The sequence below is a fragment of the Aplidium turbinatum genome, chromosome 9, assembly GCF_918807975.1.
Source record: "Aplidium turbinatum chromosome 9, kaAplTurb1.1, whole genome shotgun sequence".
In the NCBI taxonomy this organism is placed as follows: Eukaryota; Metazoa; Chordata; class Ascidiacea; order Aplousobranchia; family Polyclinidae; genus Aplidium; species Aplidium turbinatum.
This window is the reverse complement of record NC_137480.1, coordinates 21,045,591-21,066,410: the sequence shown is the minus strand read 5'-3', so window position 1 is coordinate 21,066,410 and position 20,820 is coordinate 21,045,591. Positions and strand designations below refer to the sequence as shown.

The 20,820-nt window shown below is 38.0% G+C and overlaps 1 protein-coding gene across 2 annotated transcripts; it reads left to right on the top strand.

Annotated features, from left to right (window-relative positions):
* Positions 1–820: 820 nt before the first annotated feature.
* On the top strand, positions 821–18,878 carry LOC145777608 (uncharacterized). 2 transcript variants are annotated; one of them, XM_082589037.1, is made up of 22 exons: positions 821–941; positions 1,534–1,657; positions 2,001–2,205; positions 2,694–2,875; positions 3,360–3,518; positions 3,773–3,921; positions 6,087–6,222; positions 7,356–7,502; positions 8,366–8,551; positions 8,865–9,008; positions 9,310–9,486; positions 10,193–10,348; positions 10,909–10,974; positions 11,554–11,661; positions 11,973–12,125; positions 12,486–12,581; positions 12,853–12,969; positions 13,402–13,489; positions 13,962–13,989; positions 14,694–14,795; positions 16,108–16,234; positions 17,200–18,878. In XM_082589037.1, the coding sequence occupies exons 2-22, from the start codon at positions 1,553–1,555 to the stop codon at positions 17,389–17,391; spliced, it is 2,823 nt and encodes a 940-aa protein (XP_082445163.1). In that variant the 5' UTR covers positions 821–941; positions 1,534–1,552; the 3' UTR covers positions 17,392–18,878. The 2 variants fall into 2 exon arrangements, with proteins under 2 accessions (XP_082445163.1, XP_082445162.1); XM_082589036.1 differs by lacking the exon at positions 821–941 and having other exon boundaries at positions 1,520–1,657.
* The last annotated feature ends 1,942 nt before the right edge of the window (positions 18,879–20,820 follow it).

Below are 20,820 nucleotides of genomic sequence, written 5' to 3'. Positions count from 1 at the left end.
ATTTACTTTTTGCTGCTGAAACAAAGTAGGCATATGAAGCCGAGCAACGTGATCAAGTTTAACATCTTCAAGTTTATTGCATTTACATGAACATAAAACTACGCAACAAATTAAGTACCGGTATTGAACGTTTTCGACATCACAAGATGTCCTCTTCAGGAATAACATATATACAATTAATATATATATACCACTAGTGGTACGCGAAGTACTACTAAGCGCTAACTTAAACTGTTACTATTTTGTACCAATTCTCAGCAATTCACTTTTACAATAAAAATACTTGCTTTATTAACGTAACAACTTTCACGTTTATATGTTATCTACAAAACGAGCAATCGTGGTTCAGTATAAGCTGCCCACAGTTTGCTGTGATCGATGAATACTGCCTCCACCAATAAGCCGCCCACAGTTTGCTGTGATCGATGAATACTGCCTCCACCAAATATGCTGTAGCTTTCTCATTTCTGCTAGGATTTTAACAATTTTACTATCGTTGGATGGCATTATGCTTCATCTACCCGAATGGATTAATTGCCAATCTAAAGTAGGCACTATATTTATGTAGCGCTAACTTAAACTTTACTATTTTGTAACAATTTTCAGCAATTCAATTTTTACAATAAAAATACCAAACCAATACAAATTAAAAGAGTATGTCTTGTTTTATTAACCTAACAACTTTCACGTTTATATGTTATCTACAAAACGAGAAATCGTTGTTCAAACGTAACCGCTCGACGAAGCTTTTTTCCAATGCATTTTTCAAGGCGATTCGATCGTGGTTCAGTATAAGCCGCCCACAGTTTGCTGTGATCGATGAATACTGCCTCCACCAAATATGCTGTAGCTTTCTCATTTCTGCTCGGATTCTAACAATTTTACTATTGTTGGATGGCATTATGCTTCATCTACTCGAATGGATTAATTGCCAATCTAAAGTAGGCATTACATTTATGTAGCGCTAACTTAAACTTTACTATTTTGTACCAATTCTCAGCAATTCATTTTTTACAATAAAAATACCAAACCAACACAAATTAAAAGACTTGTATTTTGCAAACAAATAAAAATGAAGAAAAGATCAAGTTAAACAATATTGGCAGGCCAACTGTCAAATTAGTTTCCGAATAACCATTGAAAATGGTTAAGTTGGAAAACTTGCAATTGATACTGCAGTTGTGGATTATTGATCAAGTATAGCTTGCCAACTTAGCCTACTTAATGATGTCTTACTGAAGATAGAACGCTTAACTAGTGCAATTGAAAAAATGCACAACAAGCTGTAAATTAGAAACATATTACAAAAATAATTGGTTGATTGATTCATTGAAACATGCAAGCATGAATAATTGAATATATATTATATAATCATTTTTGACACCTGTGCCATTAATGCAGAAGGTTTAATGCAAGTTACATTATACTCAACACATTACATTGAAATAAGTTAAGTTTCGACAAGTATTATAACTAAAAATGTAACAATGCATTCGTTTTACTTTGTGTGTCACAGATTAAATTATTGTGCAGTTAACAAAAGTTGTGAAAAATGACCGAAGAAGTAAAAAGTACTGGAGATTTGCCTGGTGATGAAGCTCCTTTTATCCCCGATTCTTCGTTCTCCCAAGACATGGCTTTAAGCAGCTTCTCACAGGTGCAAAAATTCAATCAAATGTCTCTAATGTATGATTTTCCCTTATCTGACCTTATGCATGCCGTACATTGCTTAATCCTGACCTTCTCATTTACACCGTCATGTTTGATTAAGTCATCAACTGAGCAACTGTGTTTCTTGCCACCTTCTCTACTTTAGTTTTAGTTTGATAATTTGCTCAAAATTTAAAGCCACTAAGAACTTTGTTGTGTATCGCCTATCGATACTTACAATATTTTTTGTAAATTGTGGTTACAGTATGCACATTGCACTTGTGCAGTCTCAGAGATTGTAAAAGTTGTATGGGACAATGATGTAATCAGAATGTGTTCCATATTTTTAGGTGATTTTTCCTGATATCCCAGATTTAGTTCCTCCAGAGACTGATACTGTAGTGACTTACATTTTGTCTGAGGCTCTTCAGCCATCATCAAGGGATTGGATAGGTCTTTACAGAGTTGGATGGGGAAACCCAAGAGAGTATGTTACTTATGTATGGTCCTCCTCAGAGAACACCGGCAACAATGCCCAGAAGGTTACATTTAAAGGTAATGCATCTTATGATATTAAATATGGTATATATATATCATACGGTATAATATTTTCATAAAGTGTTAATTTTTGAAAGAATCACAGCATGTCAGCAATGCAACATGCTGTAATTGAAGTAATTAGATGTAATGGAAGTATTTTTATTCTAAACATATACTACCCTTTTCACTCATCATATATTATATGATATATATACATTGTTTCAATTTCAATTCTTTAATACACTGTGTGTAATACCTAAATTACCATGGCAATAGTTTTTGCCATATTGAATATTGCCATTACAAAATATTGCCACATTTAAGCTGGCATTTTTGGGACATGAAGTATTCGAGTTTTTGTGTTTCATAAACTGTTGGAGCTCATTATTAAAACAAGATCTTGAAACACTTTTCTTGGGTCTAAGATCTTTGCTACCATCAAGAGTTTTTTATCTGTGCTTAGTATTCATATGAGCATGGAAAAACATTCTTCACTTTTTCAGCTTCTCAATTGCCACATGATGATGGTGAATTTTATCAATTCTGTTATGTCACCACAAATGGCTACATACGGGGAGCTAGCACTCCATTTCAGTTTCGTGTTAGCACTGAAAATGATCATTTAGTAGAAGTTGAAGACGAAACAGGACTGGTTATCTTAAAGACAAAATCTGATACATTGGAGGTATTTTTAAATACCGGTACTTTATTTCAAAAACAGATTTCAAGTCAGTACAGTCTTGAAGTAGCAATCGAAACGAGCCCATGATGAGTGAATTGATGCCTGTTTTTATATATATAATATGTATAATTGTATATATATTGTATGTATTGTATGCAGTACATATAAAGATAAGGTTTGATGAAAAATGTGATCTACACAGTACACATCCCACTCTCTGAGTTTTGGAATAATAGTTTAAACACAAGCAAGTTCACTCTGATGACATTCCATATACAGGTGGAATCACTGCTTTACATAATGAATAGTCATTTTATTTCTTAAAACGCTTCAGAGTTGTGAAGCTGAAACGATTGCCAATTATTTGTTATGAATAATAATATTACATGCAAAATTTTTGAAAAATTAATCCTGTGACAAACCGAATTTATCTGTGCAAATCCCACTTGTATTATTACTTGCCAAAATACATGACTTTTTATTAAAGGAAAAAATCTCTTCCCTTAATCTTGAGAAGCAATCACTACAAGGAACCATTGTGGGCCTGACAAAGACGAAGTCTGATCTTGAAGTTGAGCTGCAGAAGCTTTCAGATGAGATTGGAGATCAGCAACACAGATGCAAGATTACTGAGGACAAAAATAGTGTACGTGACCTACTAGCCTTACTCAGCTTTGTGCTGCGTATAAGTTGGTCAAATTTTTAACTGAGTTATCGTCAAAGGCAAATTGTTACTCACGCAGTTGAATTTACAAACTACTGTCAATAGGCATTAAGCAGCTATGAATTACTGTGGTACATATGTTTGATTTGCTTCTTTTTGTCTCACCTTGTAGAGAACAAATTTACATTTGCGGTGACTATGAACCTATACGCAATCGAGGTATCATTTATTTCTAGAAATTGCAAGCAACACTTCTCGCTAAAAGTAGAGAACTTGAAAAGCTAACCAAGAGGTTAAGCAAGGCTGACAGCCGGATTGAGAAGACTAAAGCTCAACTTGCTGATGCAGAAGCTATCATTGGAACCTTAACCAAAGAACTGAACAGGTTAGTGGTTATAATCGCAGTACACTGGTTTGACACAATGGGGGCTTTGAAAAAAATGGGGCATTGCAAATCCCCAGGAAGCGTGACAATTACTTGGTTTTTGCATTAAATCAATGTTTGCAAATAAGAATTTTATTTGAAAAGCTTGCTACAGGAAATCTTGTTCTTTTATCAAATCATGCAATCTGGATAGAGAGGTTACTTTTACCAACCATAAGCAGACGGGAGCGCAGCGCATTTAAGATGATAAAGTGATAACGTGATGATGTATATATAGTCATAACATTATAAATATTTTGTCATGTTAAATGCCGTCCGTGGTGTTGCAAAATTTTGTCTGCTTATGCTTTTATCTAGTCATAACAGTCACAACGTGTTAAGACTGGATGACCAATAGGAATGGCTTGAGAAGGTTTATCTCTGTCATAATGCAACCTGATTCACTTGATTAATTGAAATGAGGCAAATTGGTTGGGTTACTTCCGTGATGCGCATAGGCCGAGCAGAATGCCTGTAGGTATGCCTGAATCAAACTATGATTATATAACTGATTTGGTCACCTGGGGAAGTTACTTTTTTTGGCTCGTATGCATTTGCTTTTCTGTTGTACCAAAAGAACATTCCTTAGATGAACCGTACACTTGCAGCAAGATTGCGAGATTTTTCAGCTATGACGTTTAATTACCCGTTGCGGTTCAGCGTTATTCCTGGGATGATAAACAAATTTGAAATCTTTTTTAAATAATCAAGTGCTTTGCATTCAATCTTGCTCATTTTGTTATAGCTTTAAAAAGATGCTTAGTTAGCAAGTTTTTGCATTGATTCAGCGTTTGCAGACGTTGAATGAATGCCAAAAAGACCGATTCACTAGCTGATAGCTCGCGCATAGCCTTTTAGGTCCTCCGGGCCACTGGGTTGGTGCCATTACTAGCAATGTTGTTAGTGTCGTGGTTCTTAAAAACTAAGCTAGTAACATCTTAGATGGAGTAAATTATTCATTTAAACTGATTCGGCCTTTACAACTGTTGAAATTATTAACAGTTGCATTTTTTACACCACTTAACAAACCAAGACTTATGTTGACATAAAATTGTCTAGTCATGCAATCCAGCGTTTCAACTCTTGGTCATTACATTATTATTCAAACAAGCATGATGTGTTTGTTATGGTTCAAAAAACATCTCAAGATTTCCTGTTACGTCTTAATGATGGGTAATGAGTGAATCACAATCATCACTATGCGATGCATCGAATCATGTTGTCCTACGTCATCATTCAAAACAAACAAACCGCGTTCATGGTGTACCAACGGGTCTGCTACTATTCGGTGAGTCCGATTCGGTGAGTCCAATTTGGTGAGTTCCTAACCTCTAACCCTAAAACGGCAATGATAATTAGGCTACGGTACCCGATAATTAAGAAAAAAATTGAAAAAAATCCCCCGTTAAGGGATCGGACTCACCGAAACGGGCCATTCCGGTACCAACAATGATTGAGGGTGGTGACGATTTGCCAACTCACAAAACTTATGCTGGCATTGCCTACAGAGATCCAATCAGAATATACTGCTTTTTCATTGGTTCGTCCTCGAATAGTATTGAAATAAGCTTTAAATCTTACGGAAATTACCTGGTAGTGGTTGGCTTCAGACGATGCTATTTTTTTGTGGGAGCATGATAGGTGTGGACACTGTGCAGTGCATGCATTTTTTTAGGGCACGGAATGTGCGCATGACCCAAGATATTTTCTTCGATATTATACTTATTTTAAATCAGATTTAACTATTATCACATAATTTTTCATGAAATAAAAGGGCGCCAAGATTTACATCCATCAGATTTGTCATATATGCTGGATTGTGACATCTGACATACAGTATAATTATGTTGTATATCAGTGTTTCTCAACCTACTTGTAGTTTCGGCACCACACTGCCCCAGGTTGTAGCTGCTTTCATGGCACTGACGAAAAGTTATTCTGAAAAGTTTGTTGAAACACTGTGGGAGTGATCACGATGTTACCAAACTGCAAAATCCGTCGTTTTTACATTGATTCAACGTCTGTAGACGTTGAATCAATGTAAAAATGACAGATTTTGCTGGCTGGTCAGATGACTGAATACTTACTGTTTCCATGAAGACACATAAATGAATACATTTGTGAAGGTGTCGCAAACAAATCCAGGAAGCGGAGCGTCTTCGAGCAACATCAGACGAGAAGCACGTTCAAGAAGTGAATGCCCTCGACAGGAGAATACAACAACATGAACAGGAGAAATACAAAATGCTCGACGAGATCAAGGTCAGCTTGACATGTAGCTATGAACTATGCTCAATGAAAGCACCTGGTCTTGCCAAAGACATTCAAAAACTGGCACAGAACCTCGTTCCTGCTTTACACTCAACATTGAAGGAAATGAATTCAGTGTGATCCCAGACAGCAAAATTCGTCAAATTTACAACGTTCGCAGACGTTGAATCAATGTAAAAATGACGGATTTTGCTGTCTAAGATATTGTACATAAATTAAATCGGTGTAAAACGGGCAATTTATAAGCAGCTTTTACTTGACTGTCTGGCTGGTGACTGCTACATGCGAGTTCACGGGCATGTTGCTGTCACCTTCATATCGTCAAGTACATTGAGGTGACTTTGTTGAACATCTCACCACAGTTGACAAGGAACTACATCTTTTTCATCACTTGACAAGGTGGTTTTAATGCGATCTTTAAACTTTATAAATCCATTTCTGTTCTTGAAGCGACCTACAAGTTGCTACAACCACACTACCAAGTAGAGAAAGTCACAATTTTACATTGTTTCACCGTAAGACGGCTTGGCAACCATGTGGCACTTGTAACTTTGGTAGGTGGATTATGTTGCGCGGGCCGCCGCTGTGACGTCATATTACTGAACAAAGAAGCAATCTAACAAGGACTTGCTTTCATACATACCGTAGTCAAATCCCTTTGTTCTTAATTTTAAACCTTTTCTTCTATGACATTGGGCTTTTCATTGAACGGAAGCAAATCATAAATAATCCATTATTTTTATGTTCGCTTCGAATAAACTAAGCTTTTTGAACAAGCTGCCTACACCTCGTATCTAAATATATACCAATACCATAGCTCTGCGCAACGTTCGTTTTTCTTTTATACAAAGGTCTTTGTTGAGTTAAGAAAAGCAATTCTGTTTTGTTATTAATTCGAGCAAAACAATTTGCAGATTTTACGACATCACAAAATATTTGAAAATGCTTCCTTTTAAGCGTGTGTCTAAAAGCGGTGATGTTAGCTGCTGTATTTATGTAAAATTGTTTCGATGCTTTTTTGTTGTTGAAATTTGCACCATCTTGTAGCAGATTAGCACGTTTCAAGCAATTTTGTTCTGTTTGACAAAAATCAGCTTTATAATTTTTAAAACGGTTCATTGCAGACTTTGTCGTTGATCAAAGATGAGACTCAGAGAGCCAACTCTTTGTGCAAGCAGGAGAAGGAAGAGGCTCTTTTTGCTTCCATCAAGATGAGAGAGGAAGCTTCGGTGAAGATGAAGAGATTTAAGGACGAAAGGGATTTGTTCAAGGTAAACAAATACACAGGCAGCAAATCAAATCAGATTCATCATCTGCAGACGTTGAATCAATGCAAAAAATGATTGGTTTGCCGTCTCGGTAGGCCACCTTTTGTGTTATGAATTAGCTTTTAACCCAGACAGCAAAATCCATCATTTTTACATTGATTTAACGTCTGCAGACGTTGAATCAATGTAAAAATGATGGATTTTGCTGTCTGGGAATATATTGTTGGTTTTTGTCGTTGAATAATGTCGCTTTCATTTTGTAAATATAACTAAGCTGTTGTGTTCAGTCGCCTTGACGTGTTGATTTAAAGTTGCAATATCTTAACTGCTCGTGCAATATTTGCTTGTGAACAAAGAGCAACTTGTTATCGTTTTTAGCTGCTACAAACTCCATGTGCCAATGTGCGGCTTTGTTAAATCAGACATGTACAATTATCCTAGGACTAAAAGACTTGATAAAGTTTTGGTAGAGAGTTCGCTTTGTTGTACCACAGGCATACCAACAAAGTAACTTCAATGGGTTTAACATATTTTATTTTTATCACACAAAGAAAATTAACAAATTCAAATCAATTTGTCTATTTTATGGAATTAGACAAATTTATTTTAATTTGTTAATTTTCTTTGTGTGATAAAAATAAAATATGTTAAACCCATTGAAGTTACTTTGTTTTGTATGCCTGTGGTACAAAAATACTTAAATAAGGCGATCGCATATTCAAGCAATATCAAAGTCTGAAACAAAGTAGTAATGCAGCATAAAAAAACTACGTTTTAACCAATTACGTTGTTCCACTTTCCTCATGGTTGTAAATTGTTCGGACGTCGGCGAAACACCCAACTATCACTTTTGTTCATCCAATCAGGCTCAGCTTACCGAGTCGGAATTGGCCAGGCAGGAAGTTTTGGAGAATCTCAAGCGACTCACAGAGAAACTTGGACAGGCTGAAAACAAGATACAGTCCGTAGAAGGAGAGGTGGCGGTGAGAGAAGAAAGGTTGGAAGAAGTATCCAATAAGTTATCAGATCTTGAAGCAAAGTCCCAACGTGAGGTAGGGTTGGATGGTTGTTGCTGTTCGTCTCTCTGTCACAAGCTTATTGTGGTGATAACATTTTTGTATCGTAGCTATTTACTTTACTGCCAACAGTATCTTCCATGGCGGCAACAAATGCTGGATCTCTATTTTACTTCACAGAACGTTTAGCAAAGATGATGGTTGGCGTAATTTTGTTAAACATGACATTGTTTTTTTTTATACTGTAAGTTTAATGAATCAGCAATTTTTTTGAAATGTCATTATCGCACAAAATTACGTCAACGTCACGTGGATCTAGCTTACTTTGAGCGATTGTGGTCCTTTATAGATGGACAAGTGCCAGGGTCTTCTTCGTGAGTCGTTAGATCACGCCCGAGCCACGAAAACCGCGAAGGAACTGATTGCTGAGGAATTATCCGCCACCACGGCGATCAGAGATTGTCTTCTGGAAGAATTGAATACAGTCAAACAGGTGCTGCAACCTGCAATATTGTAAGATTATGTCTTAGTCTCTAGACGCCTTGCTCTTAGTCTCTTATTTTATCATGCTGACTGGCAATTGTTGCACTCTTTAATACCGTTTGTATATTGCAGTAACTGACAAGAAACAGGATAGAATGATAAACGCCAATACTTGCCTCGTTTTGCACCAAAATTTGGGCAATGATCCCATTTAGGTAACTTACTCCCATGTAACGAGCCTCCAGCTGTACAACCGAGTCTCCTGTCTATCTTTATAATATTTTTTTTTTCTGAAAGTTTCTTGTCAATAGGAAAGAGAAAAATTGATGAAGGAAGTTCAAATCAGTCGCTCCACACTGCGCGCTGTTCAGTGCCAGTTGGAAACCGTGGAGGAGAAGCTAGCATCCAAAGAGTCTTGCCTCAGTGAGCACGAACGACGGATAAAAGAGGAGCGAGGAAAAGCGGAAGAAGCGGAACGTCAAATGCATGTAAGGATCAAAAATGTTCCGTTCTATCACTTCTTTTCTATTTGAATGATTTGCATACAAAGCCATCTAATATCCCAGCACCATTCGACAAAACAGAATATTTTAACATTGTTGAAGACGTTATTAAGTTCCTTATTGAAATGCTTGTTATGTTTGCAATATTTAAGCAATTTGGGTAATAGGATAACGCAGTGGATAAGTGTTTCGCTTTGCAGCCATGCGTTGCGGACTCGACACCCAGGTTCAGCTGGTTGTTGAAAAACACCGCCCACCTTTACCCAGAGTTAATAATCTGGGTGGGCGTAGTTGCTGAAGGAAAGGCGGTTAACAAAAAGGAACTGGCCACTCTACTCTCGTTAGTTCCAATGGCTTAGTGTGATGAGAACCCCATTGTATTCCCCTAAACGTGGAATCAAGTGTGGGGCCACCTTTACCACATGCAATTTGGAGAGTGCTTGTGCACAGTGCACCTTTATGACTGCAGGGAAAATCTCAATTGGTGTGATTATCCAAATATAGCAAAAATGCAGAACCGCGTGTTATTTAATGTCATTTTCCAGCCAGCAAAATTTCTCTGGCGATGCTGATGTGATGCATACCATCAGTTTCCATTATCTTTGTGTTATCGTGGCTATTTGACCCCGAACTACACGTCCTAAAGTCTAAACATTACGAACGTTGTTTACGCCTGGTATCTTGTCCCTAGGAAAGAATCGTGAACCTACAGAAGCAGCTTGAAGAGGCTAGCAAGGCTCTGGCGAAAGAAACCGCAAAGGCAGCTAAGAAAAAAGGTCAATCTGTGTCAAAGAAAGATTGCAAGACTCAAACGTCTCAGGTCCAGCCGAAGCAATCGCAAAACTCGGTGAGTTGCGTTTTGAAATTTTGTTTTGTTTGTCTAGTTGCATTTTGAAGGTATTTTTAACCATTCTCAATTTCTCATACTGTGGTGTGTTGTGGTAAGTCTACTTTCATGAATCAAAGCAAGATTTCTACTCATTCATCGTTTAACTTAAAATTAAGCTTTGACTTGAAGAGTTGATGTACTTCCACTGCAGCACCAACCATCTAACGTTGTCATATGCGAGATGTACCCACAAAGTTTGTCGGATTTGTCCACGATAAAATTGAAGGATCCAGAAAGGATACAAGCTGATTTATATAAGTCAACAATTAAGAAAAATCAGCCAAACTTCACAGAACATGTATCTGCACGCGCACACCGAATATTATTTCACACCGTTTTTTTAAACGTTTGATATAAAAATACCCAACAAGCTCTTGAGAAGTTTGGCTGATTTCTTTGCTTTCATTTGCGGCTTTCTTGCCTTCCCGACCACTTAACCCAAATCTTTGACCACCCGGCCAGGCTGGATACGACAAAAATACATTATTTGAATTTATCCAATTTTAACTGCATTACAGGATGCATCTACTCAAGAAGACACCCTGCCCGCCCAGGAGTTCATGATCAACGACCTCAAAAATCAAGTATGTTAAAGCCGTATGGTCTCTACGGACTGGTGTCATGCCAACTTGTATATTACCAACATACTCTAAAATTTTGGTGAAAGCTGAATGTTGTATTTGCCTAGGAAACTACAGACAAAGAGTATAAAGCTCCTGAGCGTGGACAGGACAAAAATCCAAAATCCTAGCGGTGAAAGTGTAAATCCTCTGTCTCAAAAGCGCAACCAACAAAGTCTCTTTAACCAACCGATTGTTGTTTATAGGAATAACTTCGCTTTCTGCCATATCTAGCCCCTTCATACATCCACGTTGATCCGACCGATTTAAGTGGTAGATACCGGTCCCAAATTCATCTTTTTATACTATTTTCCCATTTTTATGGGGCCACTTGAGCCCAATTTGACTCTGTCCAGATATGGCTCGAATAAGCGGCGTTAACTATAGCACTAAAAACTTTATAAATTCAAGTTTTAAAACGATGTTGCTGCTATGAGCCTAGTTTTTGTTTCGCACAACTATGCACCATCTTACGTCAGCAATAGTCAAGCCAAGCAGGGCACCAAATCATGGCTGACTGACTAAGGTGTTGGTTGATTAAAGGTTGAAGACCTCACCACTCGTCTCAACATGGGAGCTGAAGCTTACAAGGAGAAGTATATTGAGTGTCACAAGCTGGATAAGAAGATGAAGAAGCTCAAGCTCAATTACGTAAGCAAGACTTTTGTGTGCTGACGCTAACGTTTTTCGTGTCCGAGTATTATGCTCGGTGGTTGACGATTTACATTAATTGGCCTGGAAGGCAAGGAAGAACTTTTCGTGTCCAACTTCAAACGTGCTTTGAAGTAAGTAAGTGTCTTGCCAAAGACATAGCCACATGCTCTTGAGCGGTGTCGAACCGGTGCCTTTTCGAACGTCGAACCAATGCTCTCACCACGGCTATTCAGCAGCTCAAAACCAGCATGACCGTTGAAATTTTTACCATAGCTTCATTATTCGTTAAAACTGACGCTATTCCTCAGGAACAAAACAAGCAATCTTTATCATCGGAAGTGGTTGGCTCAGCAACCACATCTTCATCTACCGGTGAAGAGCGCAAAGAGAGATCCGAAGGATGGGGCAGCAAGTTGGAGAAGCTGTTCATTGCAATCGCTGATCCTGATTCAGAGGAGAAAGTAAGATCAACTTCACTAAGGTCCGGGATCTTGTTGTTTGTGCTTGAAAATAGAACCATTGCGCCATGAAATCTGTCATGAAATTTCTACTATGACGATAACGAACCTTCATCACATCCCAGACAGCAAAATCCGTCATTTTCACATTGATTCAACGTATGCAGACGTTAAAAATGACGGATTTTGTTATCTGGGATCATTGCTTTGTAAAACATAATTATTAATTGGATTAATAAAAGTGGCAAACCTGAAAAAAATTGCACCCATTTTGAAAATGTAATTCGTCCAATAATCACTTGGTTAAAACCGTGTGATGGCGCTAAAGCTGCATAGTTTTTATTAAACAATGTGTTGAACCAGGAAGAGACTTTGCAACTCCACCAGAAGATAGAAGTTCTCGAGAAGAAATTGGTATCCTTGGACACCAAGCAGAGGAGATACAAGCAGCTCTACAAGGTGAGCTCAGGTGGTGGGACGCTTGAGGGGAATGAATTGATGTACTGACAAGTTTAATTTTGGATCGGTTTTTATTACAATTCCTGCAATGTAAAGCTAAGTTGGAAAGTGTAAGCAAAATATAAGTCATTCAGTCAGATCCTAATGAGCAATGAATAGAAAAACTTCACAACGTTATTGTAGCATTGGAAATAGCAAACAATGCACAAAAGCATGAGATCTGGCATTGAGATTTTCTGAATACTCTATTGCTCTCTCTACGTTCTTGCAGGAAGAGAAGGAAAAGATTACTGCTTTAGCGTCATCTGGCGGTGAGCTACAATCAGACATCAACCGAGCCTTGACCGAGGTCAAATCTAAAAACGTCGCTCTTGCTGAAGAAAACCAGGTCATTCACATGTTGTGCAACGATTGTAAAAAGCTACACTGGGTCTCTGAGAACCGACTTACTTCTGTTGGTGGTTGTTAATTTCTTTCACTCGTGGATCATTTTGTCATCCAAAATTTTGATGCGTTTCGGTTAATCCGATCAGCAAATCAGTTCAATTTTACATTGTCTACGTTAGATCAGCGTAAAAAAGGTCTGGTTGTCTAGTCAAAAATTTTTGCACTCATCAAAATGCAAAATTTACTCATTTCAAACAAAGCTTTTCCAGCCAACAAAACCCATCGTTTTTACATTGATTCAACGTCTGCCGAGCAATCAATGTAAAAACGACAGATTTTGTTGACTGGGTTTCTAATGCAACGTAAAAAGTTGTCATTAAACTAATGCAAAGCAACGATTATTTAACGTCCAACCTCAATTAACCTTTCCTAGATGCTCCGAGTTCAACTGAAGGAATTCGTTGCACGATCGGATGACGCCACACTGAGAGACTTGTTGACTTATCAAGGAACGAGCTCAGGTGACATATGACGTCATAATTACAACAGAAGGCTGTTGCAAACCGTGGGTTTACGCTCATTTAACGTACAGAGATGTCAGAATTCGCTAGTTTTTAAGCAAATCAAAAAATCAGTTCCACATCATCAACCAACTTACATCAAATAAACATGGCGTTTCACCTTTATTGGGATCACCAGAAGGTTCTTATTCAAATAGAATCAATAACATCGGCCACCCCGACTAGTGGGGAACAAACCGGGAACAAACCGATCGGCCACCCCCACTAGTGGGGAACAAACCGACGATGGATTACCGATGATGATGAACAAACAATAAATATCAAGTCATAAAAGTATCAATAGCAATCAATAATCAACTCATATATTTTAACGGTGACTTTTTCGTAGTTTTTCATAAAATTTTAAAATTTTCCTTAACTTTAGCCCTTGTTACGAAACAAGTCATTAATTAAAGACATGTTGTGATTTCAGATGGACCGTCCAGCTCTCCAGAGACCAGGTTTGAGTTGTGCATTACCTTAAACTAGGCAGATTCTCAAACCATCATTTTTCATGTCGTGATTTACGTGTTTTTTTCTTTTTCTCATTTAATTGTTACTGTGGTGCGAAGGCACAGCAGAGTCTTATACAATCAAGCTGAAATAGTGATCGTTTGACCACTTGCCTTCGTACGGGTTTTTTTCGGATGTGGTTGGTCTTCATGGTCCATTGAGGCAAAGACACAAAGTCACAGGAAGGTGGAATCAAACCCACACCTCACTGCTATGACAGTTGCAAATAAAAAAAAATTAATTTGTTTCTTGCCGTGGCGGTTGTCAATATGGCTGATATCTTTACCGCTTTCATAACAGAATTAATCTTTTATCGAAGGTTTTCACTTTCAAATATCAACATCTGAATTCAGTTTTGTCTTCACCAGTAGAGGTGGCCGATTTCTTCCTTGCAGCTATTGTCTTCACTTTTTTTCTATTGTTTCATCACTTTCAAACACTAATTTTCAATCTCTCTTCATTTTGCTTTAAAGAAGCCTGGTCTTCATCCCGAAACATCCGGGTGGACCACTTCTCTGCAGTGACTCCTCCACTTCTCTCTATCGTTGTCATTTTGGATTTTCAAGTTTCTCTTTGTCAGATTTTCCTTTGCTGTGTCTTCCCATGTTTTCTTAGGTTAAATCCTTGATAATATTTCATCTTTTTTCTCCAGAGAACGTGATGCTGGAGAGGATGATGTGCAGTTTGAAGATGCTCCCGGAGTGCCCATGTGCGCCACAATCGCATCATCAGATGAGAAATCATCACCATCGAGGTATGTTGATGTGCATTTAACTTTTTCTGTTGTTTCTCCACCGGGCTGCTTGGTTGAGCTTAAAGCAGCGAGTCATTAACTCGATCGGTTATAATTCAAGGTCGATTTACTGTTTTTCGATGCTACATTACTCTTGATTTTTTTGATAAGCAGAAGCGTTCAAGTCGTGATCTTTGTCTCAACCTTTCTTTGTCCATTGCACTGCTATACCGTGCATCTTGTTTGGGTGCTGTATACACAGGACACTCAAGAGTAAGATGATCTTAAGCCATTACAGACGTTGAATCAATGTAAAAACAATGGATTTTGTTGGCTGGAAAAACTTTGGTACAAATATGCGAAACTACCAGGAATCACCTGTCAAGGCTTTGTCAGTCCGAGGATAAAAATTCAAAACCAACGATAACCCATTTTCGATTAGAAAACCAATCCTCTTTACGTTGATTTAACGTAGACAATGTAAAATTGAACTGATTTGCTGATCGGATTGACCGAAACGCGTCAAAATTTTGGATGACAAAATGATCCACGAATAGAATAAGATAATCAGCGATATTACTTCGCCAGGTTATCGAACCCAGGTCTGTGGGCTCGGAGGTGAGCTCGGTACAGCAAGCTACAGAGTCGCCTAAAACACTTTCGCTGAGCAAAGTCATGGTCATTTATTGCTGTAGATCAGCGGCCCCAATCTTCTTCTTTTTTTCTTTTTTTTCATCACGGACCAGTTTTAAAATGAAAATAGCCTCACAGACCGGCAATAGGAAAAATGAAGTTTGACATTTACTTTCATAGATCTAATTTCTATAGCGGTTAAAACACACTCCAATTTGTTAGGATTCTACATCTTTTGAGCCTTTACCGGTAGGCTACTACAGTATTCCTTAAATATATTTCTGCAACCATCGCAATACCACCCGTGAGATGCACAACATGGAATGGAGCAAGCCAGAATTTTTGCAAAAATGTAAAAAAATAGCTTATTTTTTGGGTAGCATGTGGCCAAGTGTGCCTCTCCCTGGATCCGTCACTGCTTTGATAGATATACAGCAGGTTATAGGTGAGGTTCCTGCGTATTAAGTGCATGATTGCAATCGCTTTCATTGTGATGGATTTATTTTATGGCTGAGGACATAATTTCAACCAACTCAAACACTTAACCACCATTTTGAAAAAGTGTGTTTCGCGACCCGGTAACAACCTTTTTAGGTCCCGTGCTGTAAATAGTCCGATCGCTTTCGTTGTCAGCCTTCTGACAACATAAAGCACAGTTTTTGTTATACCTGAGTTCGCTTATTTTTTGTTTATGACGCAGTTCTGACGTTGCTGATGAGGCAAAACCTAATCACACGAAGCGAGACGGTGCTGGCTTCGATAAGCTCAACATGTGTGCGAACCGCGGTAGGGAAGGCACAAGCGGTAGTGGCCAAGCTACACCATCGGTAAGTTACCATGCTGCATTGTTCTATAAGAGGTTACAGAGGTCGTATAGTCGAGAACAATCGCCACCGTACAGCAGCACCCCAGACAGAAAAACTCGTCATGTTTACATTGATTCAACCATGGCCACCTGGAGATGCGGCCTGATTTGTCACATTTTGCAGATTTTGATTACAGCTACTGCTACTGCTTGACTGACATTTTTTGAGATGTTTTTACTTTTTGCGGTTTCCTAATGACAAAAAACTTTTTTGTTGCCTTGGGGAAGCAGTAGCAAATGAGAAAAAGTAAGTTGAAAAACGCAAAATCAGACTGTTATTGAAAATTAACAGTCTGACTAAAATCTAAAAAATCAAATTTTTTTTGTTTTTTAACATGTGAGGATGTTAAAACCTATTGTGTCATCTGGGGAAAAGAATAAAGAAAGCGTAAAAATCTAATTTTTAGAAAAATTCATTTAAACGTTCGCCCAAAGTTAGAAAAACCTGGAAATTTCTGCAAAATGTGACAAATCAGGCCGTATCTTTAGGTGGCCATGATTCAACGTCTTCAGACGTTGAATTAATGTAAAATTGACGAATTTTGCTGTCTGGAACTGTCTTTCCTTTTATCTGTTCAAGACGAAAGGGCGTGTTGTCCTTTATTAAAACAAACAATGATGTTTCGGTATTTGATATTTTAAGAAAGCGTTGGTATTTTTTTAGCTTTAGACATCCATTGCACTTTCACTATCGGCATGTGCATTCCTTTTTTGGACTTGACCAACACAAGTTAGTTTGTGTAAATCAACTCCATACGCATGCACGGCTGTAGCTTGGCATACGGTTAGAACACGTTACCTAGACAGCAAAATCCGTCATTTTTAGGAATTGTAACCGGATTTGTAAAAATGACGAATTTTTCTATCTGGGTAATAGCACTGACGACACATCGCAATGCAACAAAAACTGACTTTGTAACCTCATAGGTGGCCGTTCCTCGCAAGTCCCGTGTAATAAACAAGCAACCGGTACGTAGTCCAACCCAGTTGTCAGACATCGTCCAGGCCTCTTCACAGGCCAGCCCCCGCGCCTCTGGACAGGCCCGGAAAAGAAACGGAAAATCTGGGAAAACGAGCACGAAAGGGAAAAGTAAGAAAAGCTTGAAGGGAGCCATGTAGATGGTGTGCTTCGGTGATGGGAAGTGATCGATTTGTACAGTATGCTGAAAAATTTGCACAAACGCTATATTATGTTTATTTCTCCGTTCTATGTATCAGTATTATTCACTATACTGCTTTTGTCAGACTAAGTGAGCTTTTAATGATCGGTATTATTGCTAAAAGGCAAAGCCCCTCGACCCCTAGAGTGGCAAAGTAGGTTCAAACAAAGAAGAACCTTCCCAATCCAACCTATCTCATTGCATTAAATAAAGTCGAATTAATGAGGTTCTGCGTTGCCCAAAATCAAAGGTTTGATCACATATCAAGAATAGATTTTAGTGCCACAGCGGGAATCATATTTATCGAAGTTCCAATGAGCAAAAGTGTAGGTGTACCCGAGTTAGGTGGTTGCTGCATCAGTACAAAATGAACCTGGTTATATCTTTGGTATGTGAAAACACACAAGTTCACATTTCATAATCAACATCGCAACGATGTTTATCATGCATTTCTGAACTTATTTCAAGTCAGCAAATCAGTCACGTTTGCGTTGATTCAACGTTGATATAAAAAACAACTAATATCCCAGTTGGGCATATTGTTTGATGCAGATCGGCATGTTGCCATTTACGTTGTTTGCCGCTGTGTATTATTTTACTGCCGTGTGTTGCCCGCAAATTTTCATCAAAGCTATAACATTACAGTATACGTTATTGATGCAGAGTGTACTGGTATATCAACGTTTTTGTTTTATGTATGTGTTTTACAGTGTATACTGTATATGGGTTATATACAATAATACATGGTATATTGTATATGCTTCCCACATATCAATTTAACTTCCAATCGTTTTTATTTGGTTAAACAGATAAACACCCTCTCCCATCTAAAGATGAAAATTGAGCTTCCTTCTAAGAAGCTTTACAGATCTTGAACTTCAGCACTGTACGCCTGAAAATTGTCGTTGGATTAAAAAATGTCGCTCTTATACAGTGTTATCAATTAAAAATCTATAATTTTATTTAGCGCGCCAAAGTATGTTCATTAAGATGAAAGCAAATAAATTGCCTTCCATCTGTAAGTATCCCGCACCGTGGATGTTGTTTCCATTTAAAATGAGGTTTATTTCGTTCTGAAATCGTGCGACTGCAGTTTCAAGTCTAATATTATCGCTGTAACATCGCAAGGTTTTATAAGAGTTATATTTGTTAATGAAGTGACAAAGTTTAGATAATTTTATTATTGTTGTGTTTACTCAATTACTCAATGGTACCTTGTAGCTTGCCGAACGCTATCAACAGCTTTATTGCGGAGTGGTTGGCTGAGCCACTGCCCTAATGGGCATCCCAGACAGCAAATCAACCGTATTTTTACATCGATTCAACGTCTGCAGACGAATTTGAATCAATGTTAAAACAAACGTTTGATCTGCTTTCTGGAGTATTAATCTGACGCCGAGGTATATGTTGTATTAGCAAAGAAAATATATTCCATTTTGAAAAGAATTATTGGAAAGCTTGTTATTTGCTTCTGAGAGACACATACAGGTGAAGGCAGTTTTCCTGATGTGCATATCCGCAACATCTCAACTCGAAAAACATTAAACTTTGTATTTTTCAGATTAGAACACGTATGAGCAAATGACTTGAAAGGTAGCCACTTAGGCATGATAATTCCCTGTAAGATCCGGTGACACCGCCAACCAATCAGAACATGTTTAAGTGACTGCCATCCAATCGTGACCCTTCTAGCATTCAGCCAGAGAGTTGACCCTACTTTTTTGAACTTTGGTTTGTAATTACAGAAAAAAAGAGCTATGGTTTGGCCGAGAATCGAACACGTGTCATCGAAATGGCTACCACTGCCTTAACCCTTTACGCCAAGCTGTGGACGGCGAAGCGTTGACTTGTTTTACTTTGTATCAGAAATGTTTGCGTTTTTCTCTGTTTTCCCTGCAACGTCTGATTGGTTAAAACGATGGTCCTGTAACTTCTGATTGGTCCAATGATTCATTTGTCTTGGAAAACTTTTTTAATGTTTAAGTGTCTACCGGCATGAAATGAGTTGTTTTGTACCAGCAAGGCAAGCCGAAGAGACATGCGGAAGTACTTGACCGCTAGGTAGCCTGTGAGAGCCATGGTTGGTATAAGCTTTACGCAATAATTAATCTACCCAGGGTGACATCCATGCAAAACATCGTATTCACTTTTGATTTCAACGGTTATGAGATGAGCCACTCCCACCCGATCAGCTGTGGTCGCCGTCTCACAACGTGTTACAGCGACATTATCCCGGTAACAACGAGTTGGATTGCAGGCGTTTTGATGTGCGCTCAAAAATATAAGATTCCTCTTTTGCGAAGTGCTTGAATATCGAAAACATCTTTTAGTTTAAACTCGTGTCCAAATAACAACAACACCGACTCGAACCGCCATTCCTGGAGAAGATTGAATTAAAGCATTCACACAGGTGAATCGTCAAGTGAAGATATTTCAAAACTTTGTTATTAAACTTTTCATCAAATCTTATGATTTAACTGATGATCCGGATTAGGATGTGCAGTGTGAAAAAATATTTGAAACAAAGTAGACAGTATCACACTAAATCTGTCACTAACACTATCACACTAAATAATATATTTAATTATGAATGAATTGATTTTTCTGATTTAGTGTGATGATACTGTCTACTTTGAAGATATTACAGTTTAGGTTAGGTCCAGACCTGGCTTAGGACTATGTTGATACAACAAAACCAATCCAGTACATTTTTGTGTTGGATTTACGCACATGGCAGATGACACACCACTTCGTTTAGTTTCCTCACTATAGTCCGGGCTTCGTTTCTGTCAAATCACTACAATTAGTAGGCTGAGGAATCATTGCTTTCCTGGTGCGATAAAATTTCTTCACAAAACCTTTTTGTCTAGACTTCTGCACGTCGTTGGCTACAACACTTTCCTCACTTTTACTCAATTAACCATTTATTTTGATGGAGTTGTGCGTAATTTGCTTTTGGTTGCTTATCTTTCTCATCTTGCTAGAGGTTCCAAATTATTAATTAAATCTCGCTTCTGTGATGAAGCACTGGCTTATGAACAAATGTAAAGTTACAAGGCAGTTTTAGTGTCAGTCTTAGTTTTATTTTGTGGAAAAAAAACGGTTTCGTTTAGTTGTGAATTTAAAACAAAGCGATTTGCCAATTATCAAAGATAACAAATGTTTAGCACAAAATATTTTAAAACAGTTTGTCTGTTTTTAGCAGGCCAGTCACCTCTATGACACAAAAAAGACAGGCAGATCATCAACAGACTTAGGCTACGCATAATTTACACGGCAGACATTGTAGATTATGCTAACCGTCTGGTCACTGCTGTAATCAAAGCAGAACAATAATGGAAAAAAATTAGTTGCAATGCATAGCTACCGATGTATGCAGACTATAGTA

Coding starts and splice junctions, on each gene's coding strand:
- LOC145777608 (XM_082589037.1), top strand. CDS start 1,553: ATGACCGAAGAAGTAAAAAGTACTGGAGATTTGCCTGGTGATGAAGCT. Junction 1,658..2,000: donor CTTTAAGCAGCTTCTCACAG/GTGCAAAAATTC, acceptor CCATATTTTTAG/GTGATTTTTCCTGATATCCC. Junction 16,235..17,199: donor GTGGCCAAGCTACACCATCG/GTAAGTTACCAT, acceptor GTAACCTCATAG/GTGGCCGTTCCTCGCAAGTC.